Source organism: Emiliania huxleyi (genome assembly GCF_000372725.1).
Source record: "Emiliania huxleyi CCMP1516 unplaced genomic scaffold EMIHUscaffold_23, whole genome shotgun sequence".
Taxonomy (NCBI): Eukaryota; Haptophyta; order Isochrysidales; family Noelaerhabdaceae; genus Emiliania; species Emiliania huxleyi.
The window spans coordinates 141,715-155,737 of record NW_005200333.1 but is presented as its reverse complement, the minus strand read 5'-3'; the positions used below and the strand labels follow the sequence as shown (position 1 = coordinate 155,737).

Sequence of the window (14,023 nt, the reverse complement as noted above, 5' to 3'; positions counted from 1 at the left end):
CGACATACCAAAAGAAAAAGAATTTTACAACCCAAGGCGGTCGCGCACGATTCACACACACTTCCGGTATACGTGCACGGGCAAAAGCAAGAGCACCAGGCCAGAGCAGACCGGCGCGGGGCCAGTGCTCCTCCTTCGGCTCCTCGCTGAGTGCGGTGCCGGGGTAGTGAGCAAGGAGGAGCACTATAGGCCTCGCCCCTCGCCGCCTCGCTTTCCCACTCGTCCGAATTTGTCCGAATCGCTACACGTCCATGTCCTCTCCGCCGCTGCTATCCTCTCCGTCAGAGGAAGCGGGCCCACTGGGCGTGGGCGGCCGGGCTCGACCACACCTCGATCTTCTTGGGCAGCAGCTGGTTCGACAGGTCCTCTCCCTGGCCTAGGCTGCCGCTGCCGCCCTTGCCCACCATGGAATGTATGCTAGGGAGAATGCGCGCACTCTCCACACATGCCTAGTATTGCGAACCCTTTTCGACGGGCTGTTTCTTGCCGCTGTAAGGCCCATCAAACTTGTTGAAAATCTTGTGGACGAAGTCGAGCTGCTTGTTGAAGATCATGATTGGCGCGAACTCTTCGGGTTCGACGCGCCGCCACGGCACGGTCGAGTTCCACACCATGTAGCTGCCCAGCTCGTTGAAGACGTGCGGCATGCCCGCGACCGGGAGCACCTATGCCACCCAACATGTTAGCTCGGGACGCGCTCTCGAGGAGAGGGAGGAGGCGCCGCTCTCGCAGGGACATCGTCGCGCTCAAGAACAGGATGCATCAGCTTGTGCCCAGCACCTTGCGCATGCATCAGCTTGTGCGCCATCTCCGTCACCGTCGAGCCGATGAACTCCCCCGAGAAGGGCTTTTTGTGAAGCACCTGCAAACAGGCCAATTCTAAATCCACCAGACGTCATCGAGTGTCGAGGCTAAGTTGAGCCCACATCGAGACGATCGTGAAGCGGGCCCACATCGCCCGTGAAGCTCTTTTGGCCCTCGTACCCATAGCCCCACGAGAGCTGCACGCTGCCCGCCCGGAGCTTGTGGAGCTGCTCGTACGTCGCGTTGATCGGGTTGGCGAGGGCCTGCTTCTCGATGAGGGCCTTGTCTGCCCCGGCGGGGTAGAAGGAGCTCGGGACGCCGCTGATCTTTGTATGCCACGGCTCCTTGCTGCTCGGGTACTTCATGTCTGAGTAGTAGTTGCCGCGCTCGTCGGCCGTGGCGTACGCCTCAGAGGGACAGAGGGGCAGGGGCAGAGCCGTGAGCCCTCGTAGCGGGAGGGCGTCTCTTACAAGGGGAGGCGAACCTTTGCAAATGCGCCCTCGGCGTCACCGAGCAGCGGGATGAAGCCCTTGCCCTGGATCGGGTCCCCCTGCTTGTACGCGCCGTAGGTGCCGACGGTCTTGTCGTTGGCAGGATCGCCGTTGTACATGTCCTCCGGGCGCGCCTCGCCGACCTTGTCAAAGCCGCCGATGTTGGCGCTGTTGATCGTCTTGGACGGCCATGTGGAGAATTGCAGAGTAGAAGCAGAGAGCACAAAGGTGGCCGGGTTCGGGTCGACCCACGGCGACTGCAGCACAATGCCGCCGGGGGCCATCGACTCCCAGTACGACGCGTCCTTCGGTTTCCCGATGATCGTGTGCATGTCGCAGTGGTTGGTGGCGTTGATGGCGGTGCCGAGGCAGAGGTTGCCGCCCGCAGAGTCGCCCATCAGCACCACGTTCTCCGGCCTGACAGAAGGGGTGTGGGGAGGGAGGGGCGGAGTCCGCCTCTCTCACTCTCCCCTCAGCCTCTCTCACTCTCCCTCCCCAGCGTCTCTCACTCTCTCTCCCACGCGCCGTTGAGCGGGATTGACTGCAGCGTCACGACCGAGCCGCAGCAGCAGCACGGAATGAGGCTGCAGCACGGGAAGGCGCGCGGGCACCCGGCGGTGGCCGGGCACTTGCCCGTCTCAATCAGCCCGCACAGGCCGAACAGGGCGCACCAGTCGACGCAGCCGCAGTCGGTCATGACGTTGACGATCAGCTGTTGCGTGTACTTGGCGAGGAGGCGCGAGCCGTTCCGTTCCTTCTTGTGATGGCTGGCGTTCTCAGTGTAGGCCTCGTACCCGAACACGGTGGGCGCGCTCGCCGCGACAGACACGAGCGCGCGCTGCGCCCACACGTTCAGGGAAGAACAGCGCTCGTTTGGGTCGCGGCACTGGCAGCAGCAGCAAGGGCAACGGAAAAAGTCGCACTGCTCGGGCGGGACGCAGGCGCCGCACCGAGCAGAAGGCTCGCAGAACGGCGTCCCACCGCCGGCCGCGGGCTTCTCGTTCCGGATCTGAATGGGGACGCAGGACCAGCAGCAGCCCGGGCAGCCGCAGCCAAAGTTGTACATTGTCAGATACAACGGGTAGCAGCAGATGGGCGCTTGCCCGCTCCCGAACCCGCAGCACCATGGCTGGATCGCCGACGTGTCCACCGCCACCGCGTGCTTCATGTACGGGTATTTGGCGTAGATGCCGTCGCTCTTCGGCTTTATCTTGAGCCCAAAACCGGCAGTGAGAAAGCAAAGCCCGTTGCAGCAGGCAATGCAGCCCTTGATTCCCCCACAGCAGCACGGAGCGTTCTGCATGATCGAGTCGCCCTTCGTGAAGATGCCGTCGGGAAAATCGGCCTCGTTGAAGTCGTATGCGTACTCGAAGATTGAGTATTCGTGGATAGGAGGGATGTCCAATCCTCGCGCCATCTCTTGCGTGCTCGGGGCGGCCGCCATTCGCTGCCGGAGCGACGCCAGGTAGGCGGGCGAAGGTTTCGGCTGCTGAGGAGGCAACGGCATCATGCTGCGCCTCGGCAGGAGGCAAGGCAGGGAGCGTCCTGTAGGAGGCTGCAGCGATGGGTCTCAATCAGCTGGTTTAGAGCGGGGTTTCTTTTTCCTTTAACTAAAGCTTCGCCGCCCTCTACTTGTGGGAGAAAAGGCCGCCGCGGACTAGGTCAAGCCCAGGGTGGCGTGGTGTTTTTCTTGTCTTGCGGTGTGAAAAAAAACAAAAGAAAAATAAGGAGACCGCGATCGAAATCACACAGCTGAAGTGTCCTTGCTCGTCATGATGCTGCTCCTCTCAGGAGGCTCAGGAGGCACGCCGTCGCCTGCGGCGCCAGTGGCGTCGCCGCTGGCGCCTGTGCCTGCGGCGCCTATGGTCGCCGGGTGTTCTGGTTTGGAACACTGCGCCGATTCGGCTGAGTCGCTGCGCTCGCTGGTACATAACGCCTCTGGTGACGCGATGCTCATCCGGCTGCCAGAGGGCGCAAACATAGACCTCGGCGGCTACGCGCTCGAGCTTCGAGGCAGCGTGGCCCTTCGCATCGAGTCGTCTGGCTTTGGTGCGTGGTTGGACGCCGGCCAGCGCTCGCGGGTGGCGAGCGTGAGGGACGGCGCTTCCCTCAGCATTGTCAACGTGCACCTCGCCCACGGCCGGGTCGAGGATGCGTCCGGAGGATGCATCCTCGTCGAAGATGGAGGTACGCTGCGCATGGAGAAGTCGGTTCTCCTCGGCTGCGAGGCGGTGGCCTCTCGCCCAATCGACCCGGGCTTTCCGGAGATCAGGGGCGGCGTGGCGGCGGCCGATGCTCACGGCGGCACAATCGCCTCACTCGGTTCGGCGGTGGAGTTGATCGACACGCGAATAGAGAGGTCGCTGGCCGTCGACGGCGCGGCAATCTTCTGTCTCGGTGGCAGCCTCTCGCTCTTGCGCTCCACAATCCGCGACTCTGCTGCGTCGCGAGAGGGCGGCGCGATTGCGCTGGTCTCTGCGTCAAACGCCACGCTGCGCGGCGTCTCGCTCGACAACAACACCGCCTTTCTGGGCGGCGGCGCCCTGTATCTGGCCGACGCGTCGCGTTTAATGCTGGTCGACTCCTTCGTCACGCGCTGCGAGGCGGGCACGGTTGGCGGCGCGCTGATGTTGGAGGGCGACGCCACCGCGGTGCTTCGCGACAGCCGCGTCGATCTGTGCTCGGCCGCGACGGGCGGCGGGGCGGCGGTTGACGCTTCCCGGCTCGAGATGCACAACTCGTCCATGACGTCTAACCGCGCGAGCGAGAATGGCGGCGGGATTAGCATCGCGGGCGGCGGTATGGGCTCGGTGTGGCTCGTCGACTCGCTGATCGAGGACGCGGTGGCGCTCAAGGAGGGCGGCGGGGTCTTTGTCGAGGGCGGCGTGCTCCTTCTTGAGCGCTCGCAGATCCTGCGCTGCGCCACTCACTACGATGGCGGCGGTATGGCGGTGCTGGCCGGCGGCGCGGCCGAGCTGCGCGAGAGCACCGTCGTCGAGTGCGCCGTCCACGAGATCCGCGGCAAGGGCTCCGCCCTCTTCGTCAACTTTGGCGCCAGCGTCGTGCTGCGCCGCACCCGCATCGAGCGCTGTGACTCGGCGATGTACGGCACCGTCTACGTCGGAGGCCGCCTCACCCTCGCCTCGTCGGCGATTGCGCACTGCGTGGCGCGCGACATCGGCGGCTCAGGGAGTGATTACGCGTCGCGCCGCGGCGGCGTCGTCTGGGTAGTGCACGGCGGCGTGGCCAGACTCACCGACTCGACCATCGACGACTGCCACACATACGACGCCTCACCCACGTGGCACTCCTCGATGACGCTCCGCGCTCGCTCTCGCCGCCTCGCCGCGCCGCCCGAGCCGTCGTTCGCGCCCGTATCGGTCGACCCGCATGGCACTCTGTCGCTGGCCAACACGGTCTTTAGCAACTGCACCGCCCAGACGGGCGCCTCGGCCGTCTTTGTTTCGGCGGAGGCCCACCTCCGCACGGCGATGCTCTCGCTCGAGCTGCCCTGCCTCGCTGGCGTGCCGCCCGCCATCCACGCCGACCGAGGCGCCGACCTCTCCATCCGAGCGCTCAGCGTCTCGCAGCCCGACAACTGCCGCCGGGCCCCCGCGGAGCTCGCCGCGTCCGCCGTCTCGGGCGCTGCGGCTACTCTCGGCGCCGGCGTTAGCCTCGTCGGCGGCGAGCAGCCTGGGGCGGGCGAGGCGCCGGCCTCCCTCTGCTCGGCGGGCACGTGCGCCACAGACGCCGCGTGCACGGCCGACTACGAGGCGATGGCGGACGCGCTGATGGTGACGGCGCGCTGTAGCTGCGAGCCGCCGAACCTCCCCTCGCCGGAGGCGGCATCGGCCGAGCTCGCGCCGTACGAGGGAGGCTGCCTGACGCCGCGCGAGGGCGTGACAGTCTCGGTGCCGCAGGCGGTGGCGGAGAACGTCGTGATCGAGTTGTCCAAGACGTCGCGCCCCGAGACCGCCAACCGCACCATCGTGCTGCACATGGGCGGGTCCTCTTCTGCCGAGGCGAGCAGCCACCTGCCTGGGGAGGGGGGGGGGGCGGGGTCCCACGCCGCGTCCGTGACGTGTGTGTCCACGCCGCGTCCGTGACGTGTGTGTGGCACGTCCTGTAGGCGGAGTGGACGTGAAGGCGGGAGGGACAGGTCCAAGACACGTCCACGACATGTCCGAGACATGTCCTGTAGGCGAGGTGGACGGTCGACGAGGGCGCGCTGCCTCCGTGGCTCTCCGTGTGGCCAACCTCGGGCGTACTGCCCGCGGGCGTCGACAAGGCGGCGCTCTTCACCGTGAGCGCCTCCTCGGCGCACGTCGCCGAGCAGTCCGAGCCATACACCGCCGCCATCAACTTGACGGTCTCGTCGCAGCGCACAAAGCTGTTTCGCGTGCCCGTGCTCGTCATCGTCGCGGTCACCACGAGCGCGAAGCACTCGATGTGGGGCGAGGCGCGGCCGACCGAGGAGGGCAGCTTCGAGTGCGAGCGCGCCGACGCGCCCCCGCCTGTCGAGCTCGAGGTGGGCGAGGAGCGCGAGGTGGTCTTCACAGCTTGCGACTCGGAGGTGCGCCGCGACTCGCCGAGACTCGCCAAGATTCTCTGCCCTCCGCTCGCTCCGGCGCCAACCGCCGCTTATTCACCTCGTAGGGGCTCCGCGTCGCCCACTCGCTGCCGTCGCTGCGCTCGGAGGCGGTGGCCGCCGCCGGGCCGAACGCCTTCCACGTCGAACTGCACGACCGCGAGGGTCTTCGAGCCGCACGACCGGCGGAGATGCTGTACGCCTACGTCTCGCTCGGCAGGTACAAGGCGACGGTGGCTTCGCCTCTTGTCGGTGACCTCGACCTGCTGCTCTACGTCGACGGCGCCCTGGTCGACTCTCGCCACGTCGTGGCGCGCTGCCCGCCGTACCTGGTCCCGCTGCCCGACCGCTCTTGCGGCTGTGACACGAACCTCGAGCCGGTCGGCGGGCTCGCAGAGTCGCAGGGCTGCCGCCCATGCTACATGGGCTACCACAAGGGGGCGCCTGGCAACGGGTCGTGCCAGCCCGACACGTGGCCCATCATCGTCTCTTCCGTCGGCGGCGCACTCGGCCTCGTGATGATCCTAGTGCTCGTCATCTTTGCGCGTCGCATCTACCAGCGCCACCTCCTCGCCATGGCGGCCGCCGAGCGAGAGGGCGCCGAGAAGCGGCGCCGCATCCAGGAGGCGGTCAAGGGCGTGACCAGCCTCAAGTTCCCACTGTCGGTGATGCCGCTCTCCAAGCTGCGCGAGCAGGGCCGGCTGATGCCGTACGAGGAAGCGCGCGACGCGGGCGTCCTGCGCTGCTGCGACACCATGGAGGCGGCCGTCAGCTTCGCCGCCGACCACCCGCTGGTGTTTGTGTCGCACCAGTGGCTGTCGGCCAGCCACCCCGACCCTCACTCGCAGCACTACCCCATCATCCTCGAGGCGGCCGAGGCGCTCTGCGCGGAGCACGGGCTCGACCCGAGCAAGCTGCACCTCTGGCTCGACTACCACAGCAGTGAGCGCGCCGGCCCACACCCCTCCTACTGGCGGGCCCCCTGTTCTCCTTCGGCCACCCTGACCGCGCTGCCCGCGCTGCCCGCCGCCGCAGTCCCACAGGCCAACGAGGCGACCAAGTGGCTCGCGATCGGCTCCATCGCCCTCTACGCCGCCTGCTCGCACTTCTTCGTCGTCGCGGCGCCGCACGCGCTGCACGTCGACTCGAGCCCTCCGCGCCGGGTCGACGCAGAGACGTACCTGCGGCGCGGCTGGTGCCGGCTCGAGCAGGTGACTCCATGGCCTTCCCTTCCCACCCCCTTTGCCCTCATCGACCGACGGACCCCCCCCCCCCCCCCCTCACCACCACCACACGCAGTGGGCCTTCATCGCGATCAACGGCACACAGCAAATGTACGTGTATGAGACGTCCCTCGCGCGCATCGCGGAGCGGCGGCGGTGGATCGAGGAGTCGGTCAACGTCTTTCAGGGCGACTTCACGCTCGAGTCGGACAAGGCGCACCTCGTCGACGTGGTGCTCGGGCTATACGGGCTGGCCGTCGTCGCCGCCATCGAGCTGCGCTACCGCTCCGTCCGCGCCACGTCCGTCTCGAGCAGCGGCGGAGAGGCCCGCGTCACCGCCGTCGGCTCGCGCGCGACTCGCACGTCGCAGGAGGTCTCGTCGCGTCAGCTGACAGAGCTCATCACGGAGAGGCGCGATTTCATCTTCCCTCCGGAGCACTTTGGCGACCTCGTTGACCGGCTCGAGGAGGAGCTCGAGAACGCCGCGCTTGAGCGGTTCGGCTCCGAGGCGGGCGTGAGGACCCCCTCGCCGGTGCGGTGCGCCGGACACGCGGCCTCCGAGACCTTCCGCGCGGCGCTGACCGCGCGACGCACGCTGCAGCACATCTTCCCGCCCCTCGTCAACGGCGGCCGCCGCTCCGGGTGCGAGGCGCAGCCCTCGTCGCTGTCTTCCGCCGCCGGGACCAGGCGGTGGGGGTCACACACCTCGTACGCCTCCTCCCCGGGGGTCGAGCTCGTGGGCAGACCGCCCTCGGCCTTGAGCCCAACCACCAAGGTGAGGGCGAGCGGCGACGGGCCGCGGCGAGCCAGCCACTGCGCGGCCAGCCAAGCCACCCGCTACGCCGCCTCGCCGCCCCGCCGCGTCTCGTTTGTCGACCCGCCGCCGCCAACGGGGGGGAGGCGGAGCTGCGGCGCGGCGCCTCCGCCGGTGCAAGTGCCACCTCCGCCGCGGCGCTTCAGCCTCGGCTTCGCCGGCCTCGCCGGCCTGCCGCCGCTGCAGGGCATGAGCGGCAAGCCGCAGGAGCGGCGCAGCTCGGGGACGGCGCGCCAGCTGGCGCCGATGGCTCCCGTCTCCGAGCGGCGCTCGCTCTCACGCCCCTCGCACGCGCGGTCGCAGTCTGGCACGGGGTGGAGGTGCCCGCCCGCCACGGGAGGGACGGTCGCCGAGGGCGACGACCGCAGCAGTCGGAGATCGAGCACGGCGATGGACGTCGTGACGACGTGACGCACCGGGGCTGTGTGCGTCATCAACTCATCAATACGAGAAGAGGGAGGGAGCGTTGTGTGTGTCAGCATTCTAGCATAGTGTGAGATATCGTGCCGTGGAGAGTTGTGTGTCTTTGTGTGTGTGTGTGCGTGCGTGGTGTGTGTACGGTAGGCGAGAGAGAGCCGGCGTGAGACTACGTACAGCGCGTACAGTATTATATCGGGAATGCGAATGGCGCGCTCTAGTGGAAGGCGGGCGAGAAGGAGGGTCGCGGCGTCTACCGGTTCGCCGACGGCGACGTCTACGACGGCGAGTGGAAGGCTGGCAAGTACGAGGGGCGCGGCGTCTACTGGTGCGCCAATGGCGACGTCTATGAGGGCAAGTACAAGGCGGGTAAGCCGAAGGGGCGCGGCGTCTACGGTGCAGATCAACGGCGTGACGGCGGTCACGCCGACAAACGATGGGCGGCGACTACTGACGGGCGGTGCCGATGGCAAGGTGCGCGTGTGGGCCGTCTCCAAGGCGCAGCAGGTGATGGTCGCCTCGATGCAGGAGCACAAGGGGCCAATCTTTTCGATTGCAATCCGCGCCAACGACTCGGAGTGCGTCTCGGCGTCGGCGGACGGCTCATGCATCGTGTGGGCACTTGCTGGCCTCACGCCCTACACGCGAGTGGGAGTGCTGTTCGCGCCGCAGTTCTTTAAGTGGCTCGGCTGACCGGCGGGTCAAGCTATGGTCCTATGACGAGGGTGTGGCGTACTGCGTCGGCAACGCGCACTCGAGTGCAGTCGCCGCCATCAAAATCTCCCCGGACGAGCAGACGGTGGTGTCGGTCGGCAGGGAGGGCGGAATCAACATCTGGAGGGTGCCAGAGGGCATGGGCGCGGCGTGAGGGGGCAGCGCGAGGAATCGAGGGATGGGGGGGGTAGCCTTTGGGACGAGCAGCTCGGCAGCCCCATGATGCAGGAAAGTCGGGAAAGTGAGCTGATGGAGGGCGCGGGCGTCTGTGTGGTCTCTATGAGGAGATCGGGGGCAACGCAATAACAACTCGCTCACACCAAAGCTAATGCTTGTGACCTCATTGAGGTTTCCGCATCGGCGGCCATGTGTCTCCCACACACTCCCACAGACACACGAGCGGCGCCCGGCGCGCGGCGGCGCCGGCGGCCCAGCGAGCGAGCATCGCAAAGTCCAAAGAGGCCGCGTCCACGCATGCTTTTGCGAAAGGGCGCCAAAGGGTTGTTCCTCAGGCGCCGCCCTTCTTTTTAGCTCGGATACGACGATACGAATTTGTTGCCGCCCACAGCCCCGCGCGCCAGGCCTGTGTCGAGCTCGAGGCGAGCCCCTGTCTGCTGTGGGAGAGAGTTTTGGTTGCTAAATTCTTTTAGCAGTGCCAGTGCGCGCCAGTCCCGTGCCCAGTGTCGTGCGAGGGAGTTTTGTTGTAAAATTATTTTAGCAAGGACCAGGGCGGGGCGGGGCCGGGGCGGATGGGGAGCTGGGATGCGGTGGGGCGGGTGTCGGAGGACGGTGGCTTTTGTGGCGAGGACGACGGCCTAGGAAGCCTTCGTCTGACATTATTTTTGAATCGTTCGTGCGACCGAACATCTTTCGTTTCTTTTTGCTAGACAAAATTCTTTTTGCTAAAGGGACCGGGCGCTGGCATACCAGGGGGGGCAGGGTGGTGGGTGGCGACCACCGCATACCGTCCTACGGCGGGGACTATCGCTACGCCAGGGAAGATAAGGACGTTGACGTGCAGCAGCTGCTGTTTGAGTCGTTCGACGGGTTCGGGAATGGGGTCCGTGAGATCCTCCGGAAGGCGGCGGACGTGCTACAGAACAAGCTGACGCGGGCCCAGTACCTCGATGAGGTGACTTGGACCACTAAGAATTGGCTCTGTGTGTGAGTTGCACAGGGGTGGTGCGCCGGGCCCTCCTGGCTGCTCGGCTCCAGCGAGTAGACATAAGTGTTGGGGTAGAAGGGTCTGGCCTCGGGGCCGATTCGACCAAGCGCTTGTGCGTGGTTTATACCACACATCCACGGTATACAGTGTGCTGCTGCTAGCTGGCAGTCGCCCCCCGAGCAGTGTCGCTTCGCGGCTCGCGCGCACATGCCACATCTCCACATCGCCACGCGTGTGGAGTGCGGGCACTGCGCAAGGGGGGCCGACCCTCGCGTCTCCACGTCTAGACGACAGGAGCCCCACGGCAAAGTGCAAGGCCCAGTGCGCGTGGGTGATCGGTGTGTGTGTGTGTGTGTGTGTGTGTGTGTGTGTGTGTGTGTGTGTGTGTGTGTGTGTGTGTGTGTGTGTGTGTGTGTGTGTGTGTGTGTGTGTGTGTGTGTGTGTGTGTGTGTGTGTGTGTGTGTGTGTGTGAGTGGCTAGGCACAGTCATCAGTCTGGGGTCTGGGGTACGAGGCCGCCCGCTATGGCATTCCCTGTCTATGGCTGTATTTCTAATTGGGACACTAAAATAATTCGGCTCCTCTCGACACTGCTCACTGGCGAGGTGTGAACGGCCCCGCAGAACGGCCGAACCCCCCCCCCGCCGGTCTCGCGAGCACATGCCACATGGTGCTGAAGTCTCGAAGACGTCCTGCTGCGTCGAGACCGGTCAACTCTAGGGAGGGATGGGCCAGTCCGCGCTCTAAACGAATTCTTGTGCGATAAAATTCTTTTTGTGACATGCCCGCCGGGCAAGTGAGCTCGGGCGCGGCAGCGGCAGCTGTGGTCGCGCCGCTGCTCGGCCAGCGAGTCGAGCTCGGCGGGCTCTCCTCCCGCCCCGAGCTCAACGGGCAGCGGGGCGTGGCGCGGAGCTTCGAGGGCGGCCGGTACGCGGTGGCGCTCGAGGGCGGCGGCGAGAGCGTGCGGGTGCGGCCGAGTAATCTGTCGCCGGCTGCGGCGGAGTGGGCGTCGAGCGGTGTCGTGGCAGCCCCCGATGCGGTCATCGCAGCGGCTCATCGAGGCGAGGAGGCGGCGGTGCTGGCGTGGCTCGAGGGCGGAGGGCGGGCCGACGCGACGTACGAGAGAGGCGAGGTGAGCGGCCTCATGCTGCTGATGGGCGCCGCCGGCCACGGCCAGGAGCGGATGGTCGAGTTGCTGCTCCGGCACGGCGCGGAGATCAACCTGCAGAGCAGCGACGGCGGTACCGCGCTGACGTACGCCGCTCGCGGCGGCCACGAGCGGGTGGTCGACCTGCTGATTCGGCACGGCGCGGAGATCAACCTGCAGAGGAGCGACGGCGGTACCGCGCTGATGGCCGCCGCCTTCCAAGGCCACGAGCGGGTGGTCGAGCTGCTGATTCGGCACGGCGCTGAGGTCAACCTGCAGGACAGCAGAGGCGGCACCGCGCTGATGTTCGCCGCCATCAGCGGCCACGAGCGGGTGGTCGACCTGCTGATTCGGCACGGCGCGGAGGTCAACCTGCAGAGGAGCGACGGTGGTACCGCGCTGATGCGCGCCGCCGACAGAGGCCACGAGCGGGTGGTCGAGCTGCTGATTCGGCACGGCGCGGAGATCAACCTGCAGAGCAGCAACGACGACACCGCGCTGATGAACGCCGCCTTCCAAGGCCACGAGCGGGTGGTCGAGCTGCTGATTCGGCACGGCGCGGAGGTCAACCTGCAGAGGAGCGACGGTGGTACCGCGCTGATGCGCGCCGCCGACAGAGGCCACGAGCGGGTGGTCGAGCTGCTGATTCGGCACGGCGCGGAGATCAACCTGCAGAGCAGCAACGACGACACCGCGCTGATGAACGCCGCCTTCCAAGGCCACGAGCGGGTGGTCGAGCTGCTGATTCGGCACGGCGCGGAGGTCAACCTGCAGAGGAGCGACGGTGGTACCGCGCTGATGATCGCCGCCCTCTATAACCACCCCGCCGTCGTGCGGCGCTTGCTGCGGGCGGGCGCTGACACGACGCCTACCTTTGACGGCAAGACGGCGCTGCAGATGGCCAAGGAGAAGGGCCACGCCGAGTGCGTAAAGGTCTTGGCTAAGGCTGAGGCGGCGGCTGAGAAGGTGGCGAAGGAGGCGGCGTGGGTTGCGGGGGCGGAGGCGAGGGAGGCGGAGAGAGCGGCGGCAGAGGCGACTGCGGCGCGGCATGCCGAGGCGCTGCTGGCGGAGGAGGAGGCGGAGAAGGAGGAGCGCGCCAAGGAGAGCAAGAAGGGCAAGAAGAAGAAGAAGAAGAGCGGCGGCGGCGAGGCAGACAACGCGGCGCCTGGCCCCAGCGCCACCGCCGCTTTGCAGCCGCCAACCCCACCGCCAGCCCCATCTCCTCCGCCCGCCGACGCAGCCGCCATCGCTGCGGCGGACGAGGCGCTGCAGCAGGCCGTGGCCGCTGGCTCATACGAGGGCGTGGCCAGCGCGCTGGAGGCGTGCAGCGGCCTCGCGAGCCCGGCCGTGCTGGCGGCGGCGAGGCGCGCGCGCGACAAGTTCAAGGAGGCGCGGAGACGGGACAGCCAGCGGCTGCGCAAGGCGCATGGCGCGGCGATGGGCGCGCTCAAGTCGCTCGACACAGCGGACAGCCCCTCCGCGCTGCGTGCAGGCATCGCCGCCGCCAGGCTGCACGTGGGCGTGCTGCCTGCGTTGGCCGAGGAGATGAGCGCGGCGGAGTCGATGCTGGAAACTCTGTCTGTCGCTTCCGAACCGGCGGAAGCGGCGGAAGAGGCGGTTGTTGCTCGGCCAGTCGAGATAGCTCTGTCGGACCTCACCGCGGCGACGGACGGGTTTGCAGAGGGCAAGCTGATTGGCAGCGGCGGCTTCAGCCACGTCTACGAGGCGTCGGCCGACCTCCACCTCTCCCTCGCCGCGCCTCCGCAGCTGCGCCACTTGCCGCTCGTCGTCAAGCGGGCAAAGTCGGGCCAGTCGGGCGGCTTGTCGCGGGCGGAGCTCGAGGTGAAGCTTCTCAAGGCGGTGAGCCACACGCACTTGCTGCCGCTGCTCGGCTACTGCCTCTCGCCCGATGGCGTCTGCCTCCTCTCGCCGCTGATGCGCGGCGGCTCGCTCGAGGCGCGGCTGCGCCTCTCGGATCCCGACCGCGCTGCGCAGCTCCGGCGGCTGGGGATGGTAGAGCCGCCGAGGCCGCTGACGTGGCGGCAGCGCGTTCGCATTGCTTGCGAGGCGACCGAGGCGCTCGTCTACCTCCACTCAAAGGACATCGTGCACCGCGACGTCAAGCCGGACAACATCCTGCTCGACGAGAAGCTGACCGCCGTGCTCGCCGACACGGGCTTCGCCAAGGACCAGCGTCCCGACGCGTCTGTCCGCTACCGCTCGACTGCTCTCTACATGTCCACTGGCTACCTCTGCCCCTCCATCTCCAAGGGGGGCGAGTATTCGAGCAAGACCGACGGCTACGCCATCGGGATCACCCTCCTCGTCTGTCTCACCAACCGCTCCGAGGTGCAGCTCACCGACCGGTGCGAGGACGAGTTTGACGGACTCTGGACCAACATCGACGCGTCGCAGATCGCAGATGCGGCGGCAGGGTGGCCTGAGTCCGCGGCGCGCGCTGTCAAGGACCTCGCCAAGGCGGGAGACGGGCAGAAGAGCCTCTGTCACGACAGCCTGCGCAACCGCTGCACGCTGCCCGAGGCGCTGCTTGCGCTCCGGGGGCTGCTGTGTGGCGCGCAGGGCGGGGCGGGGGTGGAGGAGGCTGCGCCGGCACCTGGAGACGAGGCCGCTGCGGCAGCCGCCCGCACCACCGGGTACGAG

General features: G+C 67.2%; 3 protein-coding genes across 3 annotated transcripts; 2 read left to right on the top strand and 1 right to left on the bottom strand.

Annotated features, from left to right (window-relative positions):
- EMIHUDRAFT_421297 (hypothetical protein) lies at positions 1-834 on the bottom strand. The gene is made up of 2 exons (XM_005779456.1): positions 737-834; positions 1-665 (listed from the first exon to the last, which is right to left on the bottom strand). The coding sequence occupies exons 1-2, from the start codon at positions 806-808 to the stop codon at positions 450-452; spliced, it is 288 nt and encodes a 95-aa protein (XP_005779513.1). The 5' UTR covers positions 809-834; the 3' UTR covers positions 1-449.
- Positions 835-4,494: 3,660 nt separating this feature from the next.
- EMIHUDRAFT_450141 (WD40 repeat-containing protein) lies at positions 4,495-9,205 on the top strand (the record flags this gene model as incomplete). Its single annotated transcript, XM_005779455.1, has 8 exons — positions 4,495-5,317; positions 5,497-5,868; positions 5,952-7,094; positions 7,183-7,638; positions 7,882-8,175; positions 8,559-8,665; positions 8,718-8,985; positions 9,062-9,205. Exons 1-8 carry the CDS (start codon positions 4,610-4,612, stop codon positions 9,203-9,205), a joined length of 3,492 nt encoding a protein of 1,163 aa, XP_005779512.1. The 5' UTR covers positions 4,495-4,609.
- A 2,118-nt stretch (positions 9,206-11,323) lies between these two features.
- On the top strand, positions 11,324-13,793 carry EMIHUDRAFT_353715 (hypothetical protein; the record flags this gene model as incomplete). The annotated part of the gene is made up of 3 exons (XM_005779454.1): positions 11,324-11,357; positions 11,470-11,474; positions 13,298-13,793. A coding segment is annotated over exon 3 (496 nt), but the record flags the coding sequence as incomplete, so codon positions are not given.
- Positions 13,794-14,023: the final 230 nt, after the last annotated feature.